Source organism: Eurytemora carolleeae, unplaced genomic scaffold, assembly GCF_000591075.1.
Source record: "Eurytemora carolleeae unplaced genomic scaffold, Eaff_2.0 scaffold55, whole genome shotgun sequence".
Lineage (NCBI taxonomy): Eukaryota > Metazoa > Arthropoda > Copepoda > Calanoida > Temoridae > Eurytemora > Eurytemora carolleeae.
In genome coordinates, this window is record NW_019396158.1 from 490,107 (window position 1) to 515,569 (window position 25,463).

At 34.3% G+C, this 25,463-nt stretch overlaps 1 protein-coding gene across 2 annotated transcripts in view; it reads right to left on the minus strand.

The window, feature by feature from the left end:
* The window catches only part of LOC111696712 (low-density lipoprotein receptor-related protein 2), a 64,941-nt gene that overhangs the window by 5,996 nt on the left and 33,482 nt on the right, over positions 1-25,463 (minus strand). The window contains exons 19-37 of one of the 2 annotated variants that reach the window (XM_023466418.1): positions 24,682-24,780; positions 22,548-22,628; positions 20,575-20,686; positions 19,456-19,585; positions 18,516-18,651; positions 17,721-17,797; positions 17,572-17,657; positions 16,521-16,643; positions 13,814-15,438; positions 11,418-11,497; positions 10,456-11,221; positions 9,868-9,894; positions 8,864-8,992; positions 8,307-8,392; positions 7,560-7,684; positions 6,913-7,029; positions 6,514-6,644; positions 5,199-5,297; positions 339-3,019 (exon numbers count right to left, since the gene is read on the minus strand). In XM_023466418.1, coding sequence (XP_023322186.1) covers positions 339-3,019; positions 5,199-5,297; positions 6,514-6,644; positions 6,913-7,029; positions 7,560-7,684; positions 8,307-8,392; positions 8,864-8,992; positions 9,868-9,894; positions 10,456-11,221; positions 11,418-11,497; positions 13,814-15,438; positions 16,521-16,643; positions 17,572-17,657; positions 17,721-17,797; positions 18,516-18,651; positions 19,456-19,585; positions 20,575-20,686; positions 22,548-22,628; positions 24,682-24,780 — 6,710 coding nt within the window. The remainder of the gene's footprint in view (positions 1-338; positions 3,020-5,198; positions 5,298-6,513; positions 6,645-6,912; positions 7,030-7,559; positions 7,685-8,306; positions 8,393-8,863; positions 8,993-9,867; positions 9,895-10,455; positions 11,222-11,417; positions 11,498-13,813; positions 15,439-16,520; positions 16,644-17,571; positions 17,658-17,720; positions 17,798-18,515; positions 18,652-19,455; positions 19,586-20,574; positions 20,687-22,547; positions 22,629-24,681; positions 24,781-25,463) is intronic. The other variant, XM_023466420.1, reaches the window with a different exon arrangement.

Below are 25,463 nucleotides of genomic sequence, written 5' to 3' on the forward strand. Positions count from 1 at the left end.
GCAATTGGAATTTACGTTTGATATTTTAACATTTAGTTCTCTTAGGTTTCAAAAAATTTAGAAATCATCAAATCATATTTTTTAACCATGTTGTCATTTTTTAGCATAATGTTTAAACAAGAGAAACCATTTTTGTAAAGAAATTAAGTTAATTAGGGGAATTTTCTACTCCCTCTTTCTTTGCAACCTGGTGGTAAAAACCTTTAATACTTCAAACTTTTACTATTCAATTAAACATAGTTCAAAGTTTGAATTGTAAAAGTTTTACAACATCAGGTTACAAAGATAAAAGGGTTTAAAATTTTGAATTAGTGGATAGTGTTTAGTTGGTTAAGTACCTGTAGTTGGTATTGATACATTTTGCATTCTCACAAGCAAACTCAGTAGAACTACAAGTAGCATAAAGTTTACCACACTCCTTCCCTTCATCAGTCCCATCTCCACAATCATTATCATGATCACATTTCCAGTTTTTATTGATGCATCGTCCATTCCCACACTTGAACTGATCCTCACCACATTGCTCTTCAGGTCTAGTACATCCAGTTAGGGTTGAGTTTTCATCAGCTCCATCTACACAATCTGGATCCCCGTCACAAACCCACTTCACCGGAATACACATTGCACGGTTCCATAATTTGTTCTGTGTACACTCAAACTCAGTCACAGCATCACATTGTCTATTGTTGCATTGGCGTTCAGCATTCTCATCAGAGTTGTCAAGACAGTCATTATCTCCATCACAGAGATAGATACGTGGGATACAGTTTCCATTATCACATGTGAATAGATCTCCAATACAAGTTTTCTTTTCAGACTCACAGTAGTCTTTAGGCTCATCGCTACCATCTGCACAATCTGGATCGCCGTCACAATACCAGGTTGCTGGAATACATCTGTGATCAGGACATCTCACACTGTTCGGAGGACATGATCTGGAACTACAATGTAGAGGATCTTCATCACTGTTATCTCCACAATCATTGTCTCCGTCACAAAGCCAAAATGGTTCAACACAGATGGTTGTTGATTTACATTGAAGGTGGTTAGGGGGACATGTTACATTTCTAGACTTACACATTTCAATTAATTCATCACTGGTGGTGTCATCTTTGCAGTCATTAATACCGTTGCAAACTTGGTTCTCTGGGATACATCTGGAGTTTTTACAAGTAAATTCTCCCTCTGCACAACCTGGATATTCACAATCAATCTCATCAGTCCCGTCTCCGCAGTCGTCTTCATGATCACACTGCCAGGTTTGGAAAATACAGCGACCATTTCCACATCTGTATTCAGAGGGTGCACATGTGTGATAACTACAGTAATCAAAGGCTTCATCAGTATTATCACCACAATCATCATCACCATCACAAGCCCAGAGTCTAGAAATACATTTACCATTTCCACAATGAAACTTGTTCCCATCACAGGATACTGTATCATTCACACACTGCTTCCCTTCATTCACTGCTTTACCGTATGAACAATGGCATTCTGGTTCTCCATTTACTGAAGGATGACAGCTGTCAGCACATCCACCATTGTCAATATTGCACTGCTCAATCTCACATTTCCCCTGTTTTTCCTCGCTGTATATCTGAATATCCCGGGGAGAATTGTCTAAACGTTTCACCACCTCCTCCATGTTGTATCCTGTATGCTTCTCAGCTCTGAATAGTCCCCTGAGCTGTAGATCCGTCCAGTAGATGAAATCCCTATCAACAGTGATGGCAAATGGATAGATAGTTGCTGAAACCAGGAGTTGCCGCCGGGTTCCATTTATATCACATCTCTCAATGACCTCACGAACAGCATCTGTGAAATAAATGAAGTCATGTTCATAATCAATGGTGAGCCCGCTGGGTTGAGTTAGGTTGCTCTCTACTATAGGAGTTTTGTGTGTTCCTGCCATTGTAGATCTGTAGATCTTTCCACTCTCTCCAAAATGTCCCCAGTCTGTGAAGAACATGTATCCCTTGCATGGATGGACTGCAATGGCTCTAGGCCGCTCTACTCTAACCATATCTATGATCTGAGATCCGTCCCGGTTCATGGAATAAATAGAGTTATTTCTACTGTCAGTCCAATATATCTTCTTGTGAACCCAATCGTATGCAATTCCTTCTGGATTTATCCCTCTCATTTTATCAGATAGTATAGTTGTAAAATTAACACTGGGGTTTTTAGCGTCCATCCACCCGATTAAGGGTTCAGGTCGGATCTGGGTGAAGAAAAGTTGGTTATCAGCATAATCAAACTCTATGCCGACAACATTGGACATGTTCACAATTGGATCAAAGGGTGGCTGTGCCGGAGAGTTGGACACATTCAGAGGAATAAACTCTGACCTAATCTCCGACCTTGTAGTGTAAACAATATAGTTCTTGGCATTCGTGCAGGTTTTACCATCTGTATCCAGGACTCCGGCAGCACAGGCACAGAGTCCAATACTAGTTTCTCCATCAGGAGGAGTAAAGCAGAGTTGGGAGCAACCACCATTTCCAAGTTTGGAGCAAGACGTTTCTGATCTTGGCTGGTTTTCAACATTGAAAATTGCAATATCTCTAAGATCTTGCAGTCCTGATTTAACCGTTTCAGGTGGTGCCACCTGACCCGGAAGTTTACTAGCTTTGAAAATATTCTGTAGGTTTCTATCTACCCAATAGATGTCTCCCTTGAGCAGAGCTAGACCACGAGGGTTGGGCAAATGATCCCGGATAACCTGTGGTTTGTTTCCTCCGTCAAAGGGTATCTTATAGATTGCATCATGTTTAGAATCCACCCAGTATATATCATGTGTCTGCATATCTATGGTTAAATCTCTAGGATTACTGATCCCTGACGTAACCAAGGTTTCTCTGTGAGTTCCATCCAACCAGGCTCTGGCTAGCATAGGGAATTGTCCGTAGTCCAACCAGTAGATGTACTTCTTCACAGGGTTCACGGCAATCTCCCTTGGGCTATCCGTAGTAGAGCTGTAGATAACCTTCCTATACTTTCCGTCCAACCAGCAAACCTACAAATGCATTTATTGGTATTTTTTCTTGAATATCTTGCAAAATCTTTCAAAAGGAATAAAGTTTTTACTATTTGTATAAGAAGAAATAAAGACTGTATTCTGTTAAGTTCAATGGTCCAGTTATATACAATGTTTTTAAAGTATGTGAAAGAGCAAAGAAACCCCAAGGAAACACATTAAACGAATTTAAGATCATACACCCGTCAGTAAACAATAGACCCCCCCCCCCCTCCCCTCAGAGCATGAAAAGATATTTGAGAGAAAGAAAGCAAAATCTTGACAATAGATTTGTATGGTTGCGATATAATTGGATACTCAATAGGATTCTATCAGATTTGATTTCTTCGGGAAAAATATCTTCAACAATGGCTCCAGGGAAGAAAGATAAAAAACCAATGAAATAAAATAAAAAGATAGCGCACTCGTACACTCCCCCCCCCCACACCCATCATTCTTTCAAAAGAAAGAAAATATTAACTTAAATTTTTTTTTAGTATTTATAATTTAATTTAAAGTAATTTTTCACGTGTTTTGGGTCTCTCTGTATACTTCTAAATTGTTATCCAAGTTTTCCCTAATCAGGGTTTGATGCCAAGATATCAAAGAGAAAAAGTTTCAGAAGATATTTAATTTCATATCTGTGGGGGAACAGATAACAGAAGTAAATTGAGCGAAGTTTTTAAAGGGAGTGACCGGCTATGTAAGGTAGTTGAATAGAGTATGTAGTGTTGTGGAAAACTTCTTTCGGATTCATTTGAGACATAATAAACTTTTTAAACATCTGTAAATCCTGAGTTTGAGCGCAAATTCAACGTTCAGAACTCCTACTTTGGGGGTGGATACGTTTTCAGAATTAGCTTTTTTTTAATTATTAAACAACGACAACGAAAAATAAAGTAAAAATTATACAGTAATCTAATTAAATGCTAAAAATCGATTATTTCGTTTTCATTATTATATTGAATTTCTTATTGTCTTTGAATTTATTCGCAGATTTCTTCAAATTCTTCAAATGTCGTCTTTTCAATAATAATTCTAGAAAATCTGCAGAAAATCTTTGTGAATAATGAGAAAATAGAAACTAATAATTGAACAAGATTACGTATTTTCGATGATAAGATTAATTTTTATTTTCTCAACATGTTCCTATACATGACGTCTGTAGTTTATTGTAGAACTTTTTTTAACATTTTATGTCGGATCGTTATTTGATAATTTAAAAAAACTAATAGATAAAACGTATCCACCCCCAAAGTAGGAGTTTTGAACGTCGAATTTTCGCTCAAGCTCAGGATTTAGCCGGTCACTCACTTTAATAAGAAAGATGAAAAGATACCTCTATAAAGGTTTAAAAAGGAAAGGTACACCTATAAAGGTTAAAAAAGAATGGTACCCTAATAAAGATTTAAAAATGAAAAATACGTCTATAAAGGTTTAAAAAGGAAAAGATACCTCTAGAAAGATTTTAAAAATGAAAGATACCTCTATATAGGTTTAAAAAGGAAAGATACCTCTATAAAGGTTTAAAAAGGAAAGATACCTCTATATAGGTTTTAAAAAGAAAGATACACCTCTATAAAGGTTTAAAAAGGAAAGATACCTCTATAAAGGTTTAAAAATGAAAGATACCTTTATATAGGTTTAAAAATGAAAGATACCTCTATAAAGGTTTAAAAGGAAAGATACCTCTATAAAGGTTTAAAAATGAAAGATATATAGGTTTAAAAAGGAATTAGATACCTCTATATAGGTTTAAAATGGAAAGATACCTCTATATCGGTTTAAAAAAGAAATATACCTTTATAAAGGTTTAAAAATGAAAGATACCTCTATAAAGGTTTAAAAAGGAAAGATACCTCTATCAAGGTTTAAAAATAAAAGATACCTCTATAAAGGTTTAAAAAAGAAAGAAACCTTGATAAAGGTTTAAAAAGGAAAGATACCTCAATAAAGGTTTAAAAAGGAAAGATACCTCAATAAAGGTTTAAGAAGGAAAGATACCTCTATTCAGGTTTAAAAAAGAAAGAAAACTTGATAAAGGTTTAAAAATGAAAGATACCTCTATAAAGGTTTAAAAATGAAAGATACCTCTGTAAAGGTTTAAAATGAAAGATACCCTTATATAGGTTTAAAGAAGAAAGATACACCTCTATAAAGGTTTAAAAAAGAAAGCTACCTCTATATAGGTTTCATGAGGAAACACGTTGGTAAAGTAGAGGTTCTTGTTTATCCAGTCTACTGCTACACCACGGATACCAGACTTACCAATCCCATCCTAAATGTTATTGAACTGTTTAAAATAAATAAAAAATATTGGGTTTTACTTTTCCAAGGGTTAGAAAGAAGAAAGGGATGTTCTGCAGGCCATATTGGTCATGCTTTCTTATAGTGTGTCTCCGTAAATATGACATTTGAGAGACGTCGTACAGAATTTCTTTGATCTCTGAAATAGTATTTAACGACCAAATCAAATCAGACTTTACTGTATGTCCTACTATCCTACCCCCATACTTTGACCGAATTAACAAAGTTAAGAATGAAGTGAGATCCATAGATTTAAGTTACTTTAAGTTCAGATAAAGATAAAGGAATTAAATCGTTTGCCACAAACTCTTTTTTTATAAATCTTATATCTTTGCAACCTAATGTTGTAAACCTTAGATATAAATTCTGTTAGATCCCATCATGTAAGTTTCACAAATCAAACTTAAAACGTCTTTGATCGTTCTTTGATAGCTTTCCTTACATAGCTATCAAAGAACAATCAAAGACGACCTTGAAATCGACTGTCAACTGTCATGCCTAATGATACACCCTGTTTATGTTGTGAATCAGTAATAAATACTTAATGAGAAGCTAAGGTACAGCTTTTAATATATTAATTTCCCGAATAAGAATAAAATCTCGCTGAAATTAAATAGTAAATTGGAGAAATTAATGCCCAGTTATGCAAATTGTCTAAAAGTGAACATTTGCTTAGTTAAAACTGTAATTTTATCGAAAAAATCTATATTTTTAGTTTGGTTTTGTACAAAAATACATAAATCATATGATGAGAAAATAAATAAGATTTTGTTATCAAGATAATATAATATAATTCCCTCTTAGCTGTATTAACTTAATAAGCTTCAAAGATAAAATCCAAATCTTAAAAACTAAATGATGACAAACATTACCATACACTATACTGTTACAATAAACATCTAACATTTTGCTGGAAATATCAAACTATGAACATTTCGTACGATATAATGAAAATAATGTTAGGAATGCCCCAAAATATTGTTTGAATGTCTTTGTCATTCTGTTTGTAATTGCTAATAAAAAGTTCAAAATTTGTAACAAAACTTTCAATGTTTCGAACAATGTTTATAAATTTGAACAAAATGTTCATAATTTTGAAGAAAACGTTCATAATTTCGACCAAAATGTTCATAATTTCGAACAAAATGTTCATAATGTAATGTAATGTGTGTGTAAAATATACTAACATGGACAACATGATGTCTATCTGTTCCATCAGGTTTAATCCTGTAAATTCCATTATGTTGATCCTCTTCATAATCCACCCAGTAGATCCAGTTCTCATCAAACTGGTAATCAATATGCAGGATATTGTGGCCTACAAAACATTATTAAATAAATAAATAAAAGTTATTAAAAAATAAATTGATAAAAGAATTATTCAGATAAATAACCAAATAAAAATTTTCTGAATATATCAGAAATAAAGCAGGTAATTAAAAAAAACACGTCAAATTGTTATTTGTCATTAGAACACAATTAAATTCGATTAAAAATCATAAAATCTGTAAGTTAAATTTTCTAAGTAATCCGCCAAAAAAAACTAATAAATAATTGTAAAGAAACTTAATCACGTGATCACGTACCTTTTCCTGATATAGGCATCATGGCCTCTCCTTGATCTTTAAGACTGAAACCTCTCGCTAGGTGAAGTTGAGAGACAATTGCAAAGGAGTCGTAGGGTTGGCAACCAGTTTCAGAACCTTAACAAGTTGTTGCTGGATAGACGAGTCAACTTTTTTATTAAGAAAAAGCACAGATTTTTTTTCTTTTCTTTTACATCAGGGATTTAGTTTGGTTCTTCAGAAAAAGAATTTGATTTAGTTTGTTAGAAAAAGGATTTGGGTTGGTTTAATAGAAAAAAGAATTTGATTTGTTTTATTAAAAAAAGGAGTTGGTTTGGTTTAATAAATAAGGGTTTGGTTTTGTTTATTAAATTAGGGTTTGGTTTGGTTTATTAAATAAGGGTTTGGTTTGGTTTAATTAAAACCGAAAATTTTATTTGGTTTATTAAAAAAGGATTTTGTTTGGTTTGTTAAAAAAGGATTTGGTTTGACTTAGTATAAAAAGAATTTGGTTTGGTTTGTTAAAAAACGTATTTGGTTTGGTTTGTTAAAAAACGTATTTGGTTTGGTTTGTTATAAACATATTTGGTTTGGTTTGTTAAAAAACGTATTTGGTTTGGTTTGTTAAAAAACGTATTTGGTTTGGTTTATTTAAAAAATTGGTTTACCTGGAGTTTTCTGGAATCCAACCGAACATCCACAAGTTCTAGTGTTGGAGCTTGCAGGGATACAAATATGATTGCAACCACCCTGGTTGGTTAGGCAGGGGTGTGTTCCAGGGCGTGGTCGCTTCCTTTAAAATAGATAAAAATAATTTTTAGCTTCATTATGCATAAATTAGAAGAAAAAGTTGCTTTTCAATGACAAAAAAAGATAAAAAAAATTCAACCATCTAGTTTTTTTTTAGGATTCATTTAATAAATAGAAAAAGGGGTTGCCAAATGACTTTTACTGTGATTTAGATAATCAAGTTTAGCTTTCCGTGCGTCTTAACTTTCGAACCCATTTACCCCCATTTTTTGTGGCTTTGATGGTCTATCAAAATAAAAGCTAAGCACGCAAACCGCTATTAAACGGCAGATCTAAATCAAAAAGAGTTAAAATTAATTTTAAAAATACGGGACATAATAAACTCTATTTAGTTTGGCGTGCAGAAGATATATATAACATTTGCCCAATTATACGGGAGCGGCAAAGTATGCACAGTGATCCAAAGGTTGCACGATCTCAGGCAAAAATAAATGAGTTTTTCCAATTACTTCTTAAAACTAATGCTTAAAACAAATATGTAAACTAAATATCAAGGGATTCCAAAAACTATGCTAAGGAAAAATCAAAGGCCAAGTCAACCCAGTCTTGAAAATTGGAGGAAAGTTTCATAACTGTTATTGTTAAACCGATGGGTTGATTGTTACCTGTATATGTTCAGAGTTCTTAGATCAGCTTCATTATCTAGCAGGATCTTAGGATTATCTCCATTAGGAAGATCTACCCGCACAACCTGATAGCAAAACTATGTTAAATATCATTATAATTTAGTAAAAAAAATCGGTTTCTCATCGTTAACTTTTTTTAGTTTTAAATTGTCGTTAAGGCCTTTGTAAATTGGAACAATCGCAATTTACAAAATCCTTTTGTGACAATGAAAGAGAGAACAGAAACAACATGTATTCCACAGATTTCGGGTCCTTACTGTATTAACATACAAATGATATGACTAAATTAACGGATAAAAAAAGGAATGGCCTCCATGTTATCAGGCTAAATAAACATTTATTAGATCTAGAAGTATTGACATCTGTGTCTTGCTAATACGATTATTACATAAACAGATAACAGATTATATAAATCTAATTTTTTTGGCAAACAAGTATTTAATATATATAAACAAGCCTTTGGCTTTATAAAGTGTTAACGAAGTAGTTAAAATGATGAAAATGTAAGAGAATGAATAAATAAATATAAAGCTGACCTGCTCAAAGTCTGGATCCAGGTAGTAAAGTCTTCTCTCCATGACCGCTAGAGCAGCTGGTTTGTTTATCATTGATGTTGAGGATATTATTGTTCTTCGGTTAGATCCATCACTGTTTATTGATTCAATCTAAACAAATTGTATTTAAAGAATAATCTTTATTTGTGGTTAAATTTTGGTTTTCCACAACCCTGTATATTGAAGGCTGTATCGTGTTTATATTATCAGGTATACTCTACTATTGTCAAGTGTTTTGTAGGCATTTTATTCTGTATCCTATATTCCTGTATTCATATCCTAAATTCTGTGTTCTGTATTCTGTATTCTATATTCAATATTCAGTAATCTTATTCTGTGTTCTGTGTACAGTATTCTATATCCATTTATTGTATTCTGTGTTCTGTATTTTGTATTCTGTATTCTATATTTTGTTTTTCGCTTCCTATATAATGTGTCCTGTGTTGTATACTCTATATTCTGTAATCTGTATTCTGTATTCTGTATCTCGTTTTCTGTATTTGTATTCTATATTCTGTCTAGCAATTAAAGATGAAAGACTGGGGTTGATTGATCTTGTTTATTTATTCACTTAGTTTCATCTCTTGCACTTGATAAACACAAATACAACTGAGGCCGAAATTAATACAATTAGAAGCTAGACTTAATTCAGTTTTCTGTACAGTAAATACTCCACTGTAGAATTTCAAGTGACCCTATATTTAAATACAGTGGCATGTCAGATTCCCAACTAAACCCTTAAAGGCTTTGATTGATAAAAGAGGGAGATGTCCAAGAATTTCTATTTTCAACTTGATTGAAATGGTGGTTGTCTTTCACAGTGACTTGCGGACTTATGCTAAAGAGAAAATGAAGGAAATCATCAGAGTTTAACAACTTGGAAGAGAAGGTTTAGGGTACAGTTGTGAATTAGACAATATTGAAACTAAGGGTCACCTAAAATGACGTCTATATTCCCTTTAAGCAAAAAATATAGACTATCTTACCGTACGTATAAACCCTCCTTGATCAAGCTTGGAAAATAATAAAAATAAATTACAAGAGTAAACAGTATACTGTAAATTCTGCACTGTACGTTCACAAAAAATTGCACAGTGTAGTCTAAAAGAATTTAAACCCGATATATTTGATACTTAAGACGAGTTGCAATGAGCTAATTATTATGTACTTAAAAATTCTGTTCTAGATTCATTCCATATAAACATATCGACAATAGTAAATTAATGGCTGAATGTATTCTCTGTGGCAAAAACTATATGTTCTGTCACGCTCAAAAATATAGATATTGTGAAATTGATACTGTCTTGATAAGAATTTGGAGGAAGAAAGGTTTTGTTTGAAAAGAAATAAATATGGTGAGATAAGATTTGAAAGAGAGGGATTAGTGTGAGAAAGAGAGAAGTTAGAAGTTCCTAAGTAGCTCAGAATCTCAACAATTGGAAGAAAAACCCGAATTACATTCAGAATCAATTAGAATAGAACGGAATTTATTTTACAGAGAGCCCTCAAAGTACAAAGGAGACAACTGTACTGTACTGTACTGTACTGTACTGTACTGTACTGTCTATTCTTACCTTAGGTTTAAAGCTTGTTGAGAAGTATAACATCTCTGTATCTGGGTCTAGTGTAAGGAACTCAGGATGGGTTAGATTATCCTTCAGCAATATCTCTGGGTTGCTTCCATCCATATTGGCTTTTCCAATCTTAGCCGGTACTCCAGCACCACCCTGATCCAACCAGTACAGTTTACCGTTCTGTGGATCAACGGAAATGGCAACAGGTTTCCCGACTCCGATGTCGGTTCCGTCGTTCGTTAAAATCACCATTCGCTTCTTCCGCTTTCCGTCGACACGAACCAGTTCGATACTCGAGGATTCCTGGTTCGCGATGTACAGATTTCTACCGACCCAGTCGAAGGAGATTGCATACGGGGATCCAACCATCCCTGTGTCGAACTCACCAAAGAAATTGATTTTATCTCCTCCTCCAATATTGGAGTAGTACAGGGTTCCGTTCTTGTCCTTTTCATTTTCCAGCTCAGTCCAGAATATAGTTTGCTGGCTGGAGTCATAGTCAACACTCTTCCCGATCTTGAGATCTACAATCGGGGTGATGTGACCGACACTCTCATCCTCGGGCATGACGGAGAGGTCGACAATCTGGGAGTTCTTGACAACCATGAGGTAAGGGTTCTCCTTCTCCACGCAGGTCTTGTCGTCGACCAATCTGAATCCGGGTCTACACTTACACACAAAACCTTTCGGGTCGGAGTGGGAGAGGAGACAGAGTTGATCACATTCATTTTTCTCACATGGGTTCACCATATCAGGCTGCAAGGATCTAAACATGGAGAATTAAACAAAGGAAATCAAAGTTTACAATTCTTCAATTTATTTTTAAATCATGGAACACATACTTAGATACAGCAGTTGAAATTTACGTTCTTCGTTGAGACATTAAAAGAAAGATTAAAGGCGAGCATTATTTCACTATTTTTTAGTTAATATTGAATTATGAAAAATAATGATATATTTACCTATGATGAACATGAACAGAGAGAGGTTGGGAAACTAATTGACTCACAATAGTCTCGTTGGCACCACGGAACTTTTTAGCCTGAACAACAAATTTTAATTTTTTCACTGACTCACAAATAAAACTTTGTTTAATAGGAGTTGCTTAAGTACCCCAAGTACGAATTAAATAAAAATGAATTTGAGCCGCGGTTCAAATCCGCCGAAAACCGGTTTAAATTGAGCATCGGCTTAAATCTTGAAAAATTTAATACAATTTTAAGTGGAGCCAACCATATTTAAGCCGCGTCTCAAATTTAAGTCAATGCTTAAATTCTCAAAATTCGGCCTCTGTATATTTTTAACATGAAATTTTGTTTGTTTTATTAAACAACAATAGTATTTTGTAAGAAATATTTACAGAATGTTAAGAAAATCTCACATATTCTAATATAGCCTGATATTCTGTTCGTTATTTGGAACAAAATATAATACTCATAATATCTTAATGCCTTTAGCAAGTTCGATAACGAACAAAATTGTGTTGTTGTAACAATGTATGTTAAGTTGCAATCCATAATGTATTAAAAGTTATTAGATTTCTAATCGAACTAATGGGTTTACTTAGGGCTGGGTTTAATAGCTTTTGATAGATTGGATATTATAGTATTAGGTATCTGATCAGAAGAATCACTATGCTGCAGAGGATCTCCCCCCCCCCCTCAATTTAAAGCCCCACTGGACAAATCCTGAGCACGTCCCTAAATGCAGCATGATTGAGCTAACCGGCTTTTTGTTGTGGATACTTTAAACTTAATCTTCCCTCAAACTGTATTTCTTAATTCCAACATCTTTGCTACCAAATGATGTGTTTCAAAAAGTCATAGTTTGAAATATCAAAGGAAAAGTAATTAAGTTATTTGTACAAAAAATTGTTATTCTTCATCATATTTTATCATATATGGAGTATAAACTACATATTTGAAAACCTTATTCCGACTGTTTATAAGCTGTGTAAAAGTTTAAACATACGACCCAGGCTTAAAGTTAAATAAGCAGGGCTGAAGTAAGAATATCCAAGTTTAGTCCTAAGCTCTGTATATTCTAGGATACCAGGAGTAAACTTTATACACTGTGTTAGCCTTCAGGTTTAGGAGCTTTAGGACGATAAGTAATTCAAATAATGTCATTTTTATTGTTCATTACAAAAAAAGGCTGCTTATGATTCATAAAGTTTCTCGTGGAATACATTAATATATATTCCTAAAAAATATTCACTTTCTCCCTTTTTTAACAAAAAAAAAACATTGTTAAGAATATGTTTAAGTGTTTATCATAATAGGTTTTTATGTGTTCATAATAGGTTTGTTAAGGTTATGTATATCTTTTCATTAAACTTCGAACTTTGAAACCTGGACAACGTCGGGTACTCCAGCTGGTTTTACTTGAAAAGTGTAAAATCTTAATTTGTTTAAAGAAGAAATTGCTATATAAAATGAAAGAAATTCAAGGAACAAAATTTACTTTGAGATAAAGCACTTTAAATTCCATTTTTTCTCTAATATGGTTTCATTGCCAAGAAATTGATTTATGCGTCACAGCTTCCTTCTCAAGAATAAAGAAAAACTAGAAAGCATATCTAGATGAGGAAAAGCATAACTAGATGAGAAAAAGCATATCTAGATGAGGAAAAGCATATCTAGATGAGGAAAAGCATATCTAGATGAGGAAAACCATATCTAGATGAGGAAAAGCATATCTAGATGAGAAAAAGCATATCTTGATGAGAAAAAGCATATCTAGATGAGAAAACGCATATCTAGATGAGAAAAAGCATATCTAGATGAGAAAAAGCATATCTAGATGAGATAAAAACATATCTAGATGAGGAAAAGCATATCTAGATGAGGAAAAGCATATCTAGATGAGAAAAAGCATATCTAGATGAGAAAAAGCATATCTTGATGAGAAAAAGCATATCTAGATGAGAAAAAAACGCATATCTAGATGAGAAAAAGCATATCTAGATGAGAAAAAGCATATCTAGATGAGGTAAAGCATATCTAGATGAGGAAAAGCATATCTAGATGAGCAAAAGAGTACAAACTAAACTAAACCCTATAAAGGAACAAAATACGTGATGTCAATTGACCTTCATTTATAGAACAGTATGTCCGATTCACAACGGTACCCTTTTACTCTTTATCTGAGTAACAATGAGTAAGATAGTCAATTTCATCACAATGTCTCGGTTGCTGAGAACCCACAATTATAAAAGATCCAATTTTTATCTAAAAAAATTAGAATATCTCATTCATTTTAAGGGTATCGTTGTGCATCAAACATGCCACTCTATAAATGAAGGGTAACTTAAATTTGTAAAATGTAATCTGTTTATAAATATGATCGGAAAACCTACCTTGAGAACTCTATTGAGCTGACGATCAGTCCAGTAAACTTGATCTTCAAACACTGACAAGGAGTGAGGATGGAGAAGGTAGTGACTGTTTGCTACAACCTGCTGTCTCCCTGTCCCATCGTAATTACAGAAATCAATAAAGTCAAGTTTAGAGTCAGCAAAGTAAACTCGTTTCGTCGGTATATCCAGAGCAAGACCGTTCGGCCAGAATATCTTGGTAGATATGATAACTTGTCGGTTGTTACCATCCATACCAACCCTCTCAATCCTTGGATTCTCTCCCCAGTCTGTCCAGAACAACCATCTTGCACCCTCACTAGGATCAAGAGTGAGTCCACGTGGTTGAGTAATGTTTTGGTTGATCAGGATCATTCTATGGGTTCCGTTCTCCTTCGCGACCTCAATAGTATTAAGTCTAGAGTCCAGCCAGTATATGTTCTTACCAACCCAATCATATGCCAGTCCTTCCACTAGATCTACTCCACTACTGATTAGAGGTTTAGGTTTCTCAGTTCCTCCATCCTTCTTGAAGCTCATGATCATCTTAACCTTCATGTCAGACCAGTAAATAATATCATCATGCATGTTGGAAGCTGTAGCAACTACATTCTCCACGTCAGCAGGGATCCTCTCTAGAGAATGCTCCTGGAGATCACTCACCAGTAAAGTTCTGCGGTTGGAGATAACGAGGAAAGCCTCAGAATGGTTTGTAGCTTTACATGAGGATTTATCAGGCTCTAGGATGTATCCTTCAGCACAGGAGCAAATATATCCAGGACGGTTAGCTCCTCCCTTCATGTTGGTACAGGTCTGACTACATACTCCAGGGGGGTCACATTCGTTCAGGTCCACACAAACCCGAGTATCATTCTTGTGGGGAGTTTCTCCACGTGGGCAGGTACACATAGGACCCGCAGGGGTCTGCAGACATCCATTTGAACATCCTGCTCGGGTTCCAGCACAGTCATTAGCGTCACAAAGAACACCTTCATCTCCTTCATTGGGACAATCAGGATTATCATCGCAAACCTTGTTGATATCAATACAAACATTGGTCACATGATCACCAGGACATTTCCATTGTCCTTCAGGGCAAGGGACTGTAACAGCTTTACAAGCATGCTCTTCACCTTCATCGCTTCCATCTCCACAATCATCTTCACCATCACATATATACGCTTTAAACACACACTTGTCATTGTTACATTTAAAGTATCCTTCTTGACAGTTCACATTTCCACATGTTGTAGGTTCGTCTGAACCATCGTCACAATCTGGAGTACCGTCACAGTACCAGGCTTTAGGAACACATACTCCAGTCTTACCACACCGGAACTGTCGGTCTGGATCACACTGATCCTCGGCAATTTCAGGGCAACCCTGCTCATCACTCCCATCATCACAGTCAGGGAGTCCGTCACACTTATAGGATTCATGGATACACTTGTTCAGGTTCCCACATTTAATATGCGACGAGGAGCATGTGATAGGAGGACAACTCGACTCGTCGGTATTGTCGAAACAATCGTTGTCTCCGTCGCAGACCCAGGACTGTGGGATACAGTGACCTGATTGTGCACATGTAAATTGAAAATATGCGCACGTTTTCTCATCACACGTGTTTCCTGATTATTCAATATAATTAGTATAATTAGAAGAATATATTTGCTTTTATCATAATTATTTTTATATAATCCCATGGGAGTAGGTAAGTAGGCACGCTATTTGTCTTGTAAATACTGCAGTGTGTCCCAAAAAAAAACGATATTTACAAACGCTCCAATCTAAATAACATGTTCATATCAATATTATGGCAGCATTTCCCCATTCTAAAAATATTGGTGACAATGATGAAATGAAAATAACCTTTAGATTGAATATTTCGACAGGTCAATAAAATTATCAATATTCCTGCTATGAATTATATAAAAGATCTACCCCATATTGATAAAAGACGACATTTGCTCAATTTCTATTTTATATTTGAACCCTCTGCAGGAAAGTCGGATGTACAAGTGTAATCTCTGTTGACATTAATTGAAGCATTGGCACCCCAGGGAAGCTAGAATATTATGTTTATATAAACCACAATATGGAAAATATTCTAAATCACCCTCTTCTAAGTGTTCTCTTTGTGTTACAACGGGAATATTTCCTCCCATATAAACTTTTCTATAAAATCCTTAAAAAGTATACAAAAAACCCTTCAGCTTCCTTTTTTCATAATATCTATTCCATAGCCCTCAATTCTGTTTATTCCATAATATCAGATATTTTTGCTATAATATTACACCGTAGTATCAAATATTTTTCCACCAAATCCATTTTTGAAAGTAAACTCAACTTAACCTTATTTCCTTGACTAAAGGTCCCTTTTTAAAAAAATAAACTCTTATCTAAAAAGCATTGTTTTAATAACCACTGAACCCAAAAAACTCTGCCTCTCCACATTTTTTATCACAATAACCCCTCCTTCCCCCTCCAACTTTAACTCTCAAAAGCTTCACACACCCCCCCCCGACTCTCCTTCCCCCTCCTGCTCTCCTAGGGACCCGAGCCTAATAGTATCAATCGTCTTCTCTACTTTAATCATAAGATTAAGCCTTTCGTTCATGAGCTCTAGTCATTATATTAATTCCCATGGGATTAGCTACCAAGGGGAAGGGGAGGAGGGGGGGGGGGATTCAAACAAAAATATTGAATTTTCCTTCGTCGCTGCCGTCGCCACAGTCGTTTTCCCCGTCACATTTCCAGGTCATAGGAATACAGCGGCCGTTAGTACAACGGAATTGACTGTCTTCACAGGTAACGTTCAGACATCCAGTCTCATCTACAGGAAAAACATTCAGAATAAAAAATACGTTTTATGACACAGAATGATATTATGCAAATTGTTTAACCGCTAGATTAACCATGAAATAAAGCATAATTATGCACGGCCGTGTTCATCTGTCTTCATGGTTTTAAACTCAACATGTAACAAATTGTTGGTAAAAAAGTGGAAATGCCTTTTTTATAAGAATTAAAATTTTACATCTTCTGTTTTTTTGAGACAATATTCGTCGGGGATCTATGTTGAAATTTACAAATCTTCGTTTATTAGTGACACCCTATTGATAAAACTTTATATAATGCGTAAAGATCTTCTGTTGAAAAAGGTTGGATTTAAATATACATGTCTACTATATATAATTTATGGTTGAGTTTCTAGTTAATGTTTCAAGATAAATTTAAATTTAGAACTCAAGAAGAAAGATGAAGGATATAAATATTAAACTGCACAGGAGTAGCATTTAACACAAGAATTCTTATTAACCTACACAATATTTCATGCGTATTTCTTAGCATATGGAAAAGCATTTAGCGAGCTCTATATAGAAATATTTCAATAATATAAATGAATTACTAAGGTTAAATACTGAATAGAAAAGATGCAGAAGAATAAATAATTTTTTTCATTATTTCAAGAATGAAAAGTACCTTTTTTAATGAACATAAGAATATTAATATATAAATGAAAAAGTGAAAGATTAGGAATGAGAAGAACAAATGTTGTAATAATAAATGAATATTAAAAAAATACTAGGAATGGCCTAATATGTTTTTATTTCTATTCATCCTCACTTTTTAATTCATTCTTTTTTATCCGAATCGCTAAATATCGGTTACATATCTAAAGAATGAATAGGTAAATGAACCAATGAATGAACAGATGAATGAATTAAAGTATAAGGATGAATGTATGAAAGATAATTAACCTGAGAAATCTCCACAATCATTATCTGCATCACAGCGGAAGGAATTTGGAATACAACGTCCGCTCTTGCATTGATACTCTTCCTCCCTGGAAAAATAATGTTTAAATTATTTTTCCAAAAATCAATATTTTATTTTTCACAAATTTTACCTGCATGTGGGTTTAGTACAGTTTTGAAGTTCGTCAGAATTATCAAGACAATCATCATCACCGTCACACACCCAGGTCTAAAATAGCGTCGTTTAATCAATCATGTCAATTATGTTTTAAAAAAATCTAAAACTACTAAAATGATTCGATTTTTCTAAAATATTAATGATCGATTCAAAAGAATGTCAATGAAATTTTAATAGTTGTGCCACTTTAATTTAGATAAATGTACCATTACAGAAAAATAGGATTTACATCAAAATCGTACCAATTTACACCGTGAAAATCTATCTCAGACCATGTTTTGGACCTAATTGCAATATTCCTTTGTAAATTCCGACAAAGCATTATTTAATTAACAATGAAGAGAGTTGATGCTAATTAAGTTAAACCCAAACCGAACCACATCTTAAACTAAGGTTTAAAGTTTAAAACCAGGGATCTAACCGAAACTACATGTTATTCAAAACCAATTCTAGTTATATTGAATCCCCCCCACCCTAAAAAAAAATTAGTAATTCACTAGACATCAAAAATGTGATTTGTTGCCCCCTTTTTTTGCATACTTATGAAAAATGGCCGACTAAAAAGACATCAAGGCATATTCCTCTTTGGAAGTTATAAAACCAATAGTCAAAGATAAGATAGAATGTAATAAATGAAAAAGCCTAATTTAGTTTATTTGTCTGTTTTTTAGTTAATTGGTTTGATTATTTGTGAGTATTTAGTCAAACGAAAAAACTGAATAATCGGGCCTTTTTTTGAAATGCCTCAAATATCCAAAAGGACATCTACCTTAGGTATACAACGTTGGTTGTCACAGGTAAAATCCCATGAGTTCGGGCACGCTTTGACCGGGGGCTCGGAGCTAGGGTCACTGGCACAGCTGATACCATCTCCTTGCAACCTTTCTCCATAGGGACAACCACAGCTGAACACATGTTTATTTCAATCTGATTGGATTTGTTTTCATTTTCCGATATCATTATAAAAAAATCAGCTGTCTTAAGTGTAAAACGTTTTGTTCAGCTTTTAAAGTTTTCCAACTTATATGTTTATTTATAAACTAACTAGAGTACCCGACATTGCCCAGGTTTAAGTATTACTCATAGTTACTCCCGCCGTGTACCCGCGCTTGGTATTAAATTATGATTTTAACTTCTTTAACTTCCCGGCGTTGCCACTGGAAGTTAAAAAAAATCAAAGAAAAAATCAATCAATTTGCTTAAGCCGTTTGAACAGCTATAGCGAACATATAAATATATATATATATGAGCGAAGAGCTTTATTACGTATAGAAAAATATTTGACTTAGAGAAACTAAGTTATAAAATGGCATGATATTAAACACCAGCTGGAAGGATTGAAATGATTGTATTTATAAAACTGTCATAAATCCTGCAAAATATTAAATAAGCATCTGACATTGACATTGAAATAATCTCTGCAGCTTGCAGACCAACAATTGTTTTATTTTTAACATATGGCACAGTTACAGCGTGCTTCACTCCGACATTAAACATTTTATCTCTTTTACTTTACTGTAAGTGATCTATCGTAATTAAATTAGTAAAAGTATGATTAATAAAAGTAAATGTTAACTTTATTTTTTATAAATTCGAAAAAAACTTTTGAAAAATTCATTTGAGAAAGTTTAACAGAAAATGCATCAAACTGCATTAAAGAAAAGAGCTTATAAAGAAAAGTTAATTTAGAAAAATTCAAAATGGCCGACCTGGCTTTAATGCCCTTCTCCGTTGAGTTATCTGGTACAGGGAAGCAGAGTTTCTTGCAACCTCCGTTGCTGTTGTGGCAGGGATGGTTGGAGGTGATCAACTGATTCTCCTCGGAGAATATCTTGATTCCTTAATTGATCATAATTGATCATAATTGATCATATTTGATTATATCTGATTTTATTTGAACATATCTGATTTTATTTGATCATATCTGATTTAGATTGATCATATTTGATTTAGATAGATAACATTTGATTAAGATTGATCATATTTGATTTAGATAAATCACATTTGATTTAAATTGATCATTTAATCTTTTTAGATTGATCATACTTGATTTAGATAGATAACATTTGATTTAGATATATCACATTTGATTTATTAATAAGTCGATCAGAATTGATGTTTTTATCAGAATTGATATGGTTGTAATAACATGTACTATGTATCTTGATTAATAAACATAAAAATGTAATCCCTTCCCTTGCTCTCTGGATCCCAAAGGCCGTTAGACCTTTCATCCTGATTTACCGGAAAATTCAGGTTCAGGTAAGACGTCGAAACTACATAAATATAGGGCCAAGACATAAATGTATGAATAGAACATCATGATTAGTGATAAAAAAAAATACTTTTTACAATAAAAAAACACTCAAATCAAAACAAAGTTTTGTTGCATAAAACTTTTTTAAAGATTCCGTCCCTGACTCTGAGGTCTGAGATTGATCAGTACAAGATAATCCAATCTTCACCTTACATTATCATTAAACCCAGGGGGGATACTGCTGGCTAAGGGGCGGGGGGAATAGGGTTAATCAAGGGGAATACTGCTGGCTAGGGGGAGGGGGGAGGGGGAAATAGGGTTAATCAGATGATTAAGGAAGTACAGGGTTAATAAGCTTGTGAATGAGGATAGGGTTAATCAGTTTATAAAGGGATAGAGGGTTTACGTATATATTTGACATCTGTTCATTAGAAGATATATAATATATCCTTAAATCAAATCAGATGCAGTTCTATAAAACAATTAAAAAGAAGTTCAAATTCTTTAGATTTTAAAAGGACAAATTTGACGTGTGCAAAAAAACCTTTTGGTTAAAAACCCCATAAATTACCGTAGAGTCGATTACTCTCCTCGACTTTCTCGACAATTGTCGCGTTTTCTCCAGTCTCCTTGTGCATACGGATAATAGCGTCCAGTCTCCAGTCCGTCACGTAAAGGTCATCCTAGAAATAATGGAATCAGAAAACAGATAATTTAAGCTTTATACATATCGTGCAAATTTGCGTAAACTGGTTTCTCCTGGTATATTGCTGTTGGTGTTTCTATTGGTTAAACTTACACAACTTGTTGTCAAGTTGTAAACAAACAAAACTAGTTGTTACGTTGTAAACAAACAAAACTAGTTGTTACGTTGTAAACAAACAAAACTAGTTGTTACGTTGTAAACAATCAAAACTAGTTGTTAAGTTCTAAACAAACAAAGCTAGTTGTTAGTTGTAAACAAACAAAACTAGTTTAAGTTGTGAACAAACAAAACTAGTTGTTAAGTTGTAAACAAACAAAACTAGTTGTTAAGTTGCAAACAAACAAAACTAGTTGTTAAGTTGCAAACAAACAAAACTAGTTTAAGTTGTGAACCAACAAAACTAGTTGTTAAGTTGTAAACAAACAAAACTAGTTGTTAAGTTGTGAACAAACAAAACTAGTTGTTAAGTTGTAAACAACCAAAAATAGTTAAGTTGTGAGCAAACAAAACTAGTTGTTAAGTTGTGAACAAACAAAACTAGTTGTTATGTTGTAAACAAACAAAACTAGTTGTTAAGTTGTAAACAAACACATGATTAGTTGAAAGGATGAATATTGAATGGTTGAAGGAAACCTTGGAATATGATTAAACAATAGAAAATACTTCATAACGAATCCTTTCATAAATAAAGAGTAAGTTCACGATATTTACAAGAGCCAGTGCTAGTTTACAAATATTATAGTACATTAATAATTCTAATAAAGCACAATGCCAAAATTGTGTTACGTATTTGCTGTTTGGAATACAAAAAAATTGCGGTGTGCCTTCCCTCCCTCGTTATACAGTATAGGCGAGTATATAGAGTTTATAGTAAATATTATTTAGTAGAGTATATATTATAGAAATGAAGATGAATGCTTTCAGTAAATCAGGGCTATATGTTTTTTACAAAAAAATTCGAGAACAATATGATCAATATTTTTATATATTTAAGGAGATGAATAAAAATCATCAAAAATAAAAACAGCAATGATTTAAAAAATAAGTCTCAATGTTTGAATAAAAAAGTTTAGTACTATGTCCTCAATAATTCTAAAAATATAATTTTTAAAAAATATGTATACCATATACATCCCTGTTGTATATTTGTATATAAATGTATATATGATGATGTTTAAGACAAACAAGATTTACGACACAAGGGAATAAAACCTGAAAACTGCAAAAATAAAATATTCTTGAAAAATAAAAATTCATCTTTAAGAACACTTCTGATAGGATAATACATTAATTACAGACGACTAGAAAGGTAAGATAATACATTAATTACAGACGACTCGAAAGGTAGGATAATACATTAAATACAGACGACTAGAAAGATAGGATAATACCTTATTTACAGACGACTAGAAAGATAGAATAATACATTAATAACAGACGACTCGAAAGGTAGGATAATACATTAATTACAGACGACTCGAAAGGTAGGATAATACATTAAATACAGACGACTAGAAAGATAGGATAATACCTTATTTACAGACTACTAGAAAGATAGGATAATACATTAATTACAGACGACTAGAAAGATAGGATAGTACATTAATTACAGACGACTAGAAAGATAGGATAATACATTAATTACAGACAACTCGAAAGGTAGGATAATACATTATTTACAGACGACTAGAAAGATAGGATAATACATTATTTACAGACGACTAGAAAGATAGGAAAATATCTGAAAGCCGACTAAAGATACTAGAGGGAAAGCAAAATATCCTAAAGACGACCAAAGAGAAAGGATAATACATTACAGACGACTAGAAAGATAATACCTTAAAGACGACTAAAGAGAAAGGATGCCGAATAAGTGTAGAAGATATCGTCTTCACATCAGTTCCATCTAAGTTTGCATGCTGAAAATAAAAACAAAATCATTAATTAAATAGTAATTTTATATCTCAAATTCCTTTGCCCTCCATTAACAACCCAACTCTAAAACTAAAAAATAAAACCAAGAAACAAACAATTTAACAACTAAAACAACCTTAATGAGTTGAGAGACATAAATTCAAACAACCGTTTCAAAGTTTGCATTTACCGCATTCAAACTTTAATTGATAATAAGCTTCAAAAGGAATTGACTGCATTCTCCAAAATTCCACACCAACAAATAGGTTGGTATCAAACAACCCTTTAGGCGAAGAAAAGAGGTTACCCGAATTAAGCTGTTCCTGCCAAATCCATCCACCGCTCCAGCAGTAAGTTTATCTTTTCAGTCCTTTTCAGCAGCACTTCCTTTGAGACATTATCTCCCCCTAATATACCAGTAAGGATTGCCGTGCTGCTCCGTGGCCTCCCTGACATAAGGGCTCCTAGCCCTGTTTTAGACCTCTCATAGGCTACTGCTTGACAGGATACAACAACGTGATGCTCCGAAAGGTGGTTAACTATCCCTTTACTTAGGCATAGCGGACACCATTTAGTTGCGGAGCCATGGATGTTTGGGCGTCGGTTTCCAAGCCCTGCATCCCCGGCTCTCAATCGGTTCAATACACCCCCTACCTTGCTATCACATACATGTGGCTGGAGTTTGAACCAGACTTGTGCGGTTGGCATACAGTTGAGGGACACACACTGTCTTTTCTGCTCCAGGACCCCTTTAATTGACGTTTCGGTAAGTCTCTTCTTCAACCTAGATTTAGGACCTTCAAACGCATCCAGTCCCAACTCAGCGACCAGCTCCCCAACCATTCTCGCCCACGGGTCGTCACGTGCTCCGATCACCGCGTCGAATGTATCGGACAGAATAGGATCTCGTTTTTTATGCATGATTACCCACACAGCAAAGCAATTCGCTCCCTTATCCTGTCTCGCATCGGTTTAAACCCCGCATCCATGTACCCAGCTACTTTGGATGATGAACTTGGTAGTTGTAGGATGAACCGCGCAACCTGGTGCTGGATGCTGTCTAGCTTTCTAGAGACACTGTTAGATATCACCATGGATTCCACCGCATACAGTATAGCTGGTATAGCACACCTCTCCCATAGGGTATGGGCTACAAGAGACCGATCTAGTCCAGATCGTGTAACTCCCATGATGGTATTAGCGTAATTTTGCGCGACACATACCATACGCTCCTCTCTTGGCTTAACCAAGTTCCTGCCTTTGACCTGTAATTCCACTCCTAGATATTTACCAACCAGGTTTGATTCCAGGTCTTGCGTACCCGGTTCTATTTTCCAAGTCTGCCCCTGTGCTCCATTTGAGAGTATTATTGTTTTCTCTACAGAGAGTTTCATATATACCCCGTGGCAGAACCGTGAGACCTCCCTTAGCATACGTTCCAACCCTCTCACTTTCGTCCGTGAGATAAGAACGAGGTCATCTGCAAAGAACAATGCAGAGATCACTTGGCCGTTGAAGTTAATTCCTTCCTTCATGGCATGGAGTTTCCCTCCAAGCCCAGCCATGTACAATGAAAACAGAAGAGGTGAAAGCCCACACCCCTGTTTTACGCCTTTCGTGAACCATAAAGGCGCCGTCAGACCTCCTTTTATTCTGACTCTAACACTATCATTGTAATACATGGACTGTATTAGAGACTTGACCTTTCCTCCAAAGCCAATGGTGTCCAACTTTGCATATAATAGTTCACGGTTCACTGAGTCGTAGGCTTTAGCAATGTCGCAGAATGCTATAGACACTGAATGACCTTTCCTTTTTGCCTTTCTGACAGCTGCCAACAACATAAACACACAGTCTGTCGTTGAGCGCCCTGACCTAAACCCATACTGTACTGTGCCATAGTAACCATTCTTCTCACATATTTTGTCCATTCTTCCGTGTTGAGTGGATCAACTTTTAACGGGAAAAATATCTAAAATCGTAATTTACGACAAGGGGCGGGTAAACGGTGGGATTAACTAATAAAAATATAAAAATGTTGAATATTATTATATTAACCTGAATATGATCTAGAAGAGCATCACACCAATATAATCTATCACGAGCATAATCCATTGATAAACCATTCGGCCAACCCAGCAGTACATTTCGGAATACCTAAATTATTTCAATCATAATAACGAGAATAATTATGATATTTTTTATTATTATCATCATTTTTTTATGACACTAATAAAAAGATTATTTTAAATAAAAATCATCTGTTTTAATTATATTATTTAAGCATATACAATGTTAATCATACCCAGTCTTCACTCTTCGTTAATGAAGAAAATACATAGAGAATTGATGAAGTTAGTGATTATCAATATTCGTGTCAAATAGTGCATTAGTATATACTCAGAGAAGGAGCTAGAACTAATTTATTAATAAGATCTAGGTATTTTTCATCAATATATTGGTAAAATATTTTCTATAAATCACTAACAATGTGTACTTGCAAAAGGGGATTCTGTGTATTTTTATCAGATTTCAATATTCTCTTAGAGTAGGAGACGCAATTACGTAGAAGCAAAATACTGTTACAGTGGGACCCATAAAATACTGTTACAGTGGGACCCATAAAAAAAATACTGTTACAGTGGGACCCATAAAATACTGTTACAGTGGGACCCATAAAAACTTGCAACACGATTCAATTTATGATTCAATGAACACAGAAATGTCCTTACTTCAAATTACGCATCCCAAAATAAATTTACCAAGCCGGAACTGAAATAAGGTTTTGCATTTTGCAGCTTTTGGCCATATTTTAGTTTAAGTTGTTAATGAACGGATAT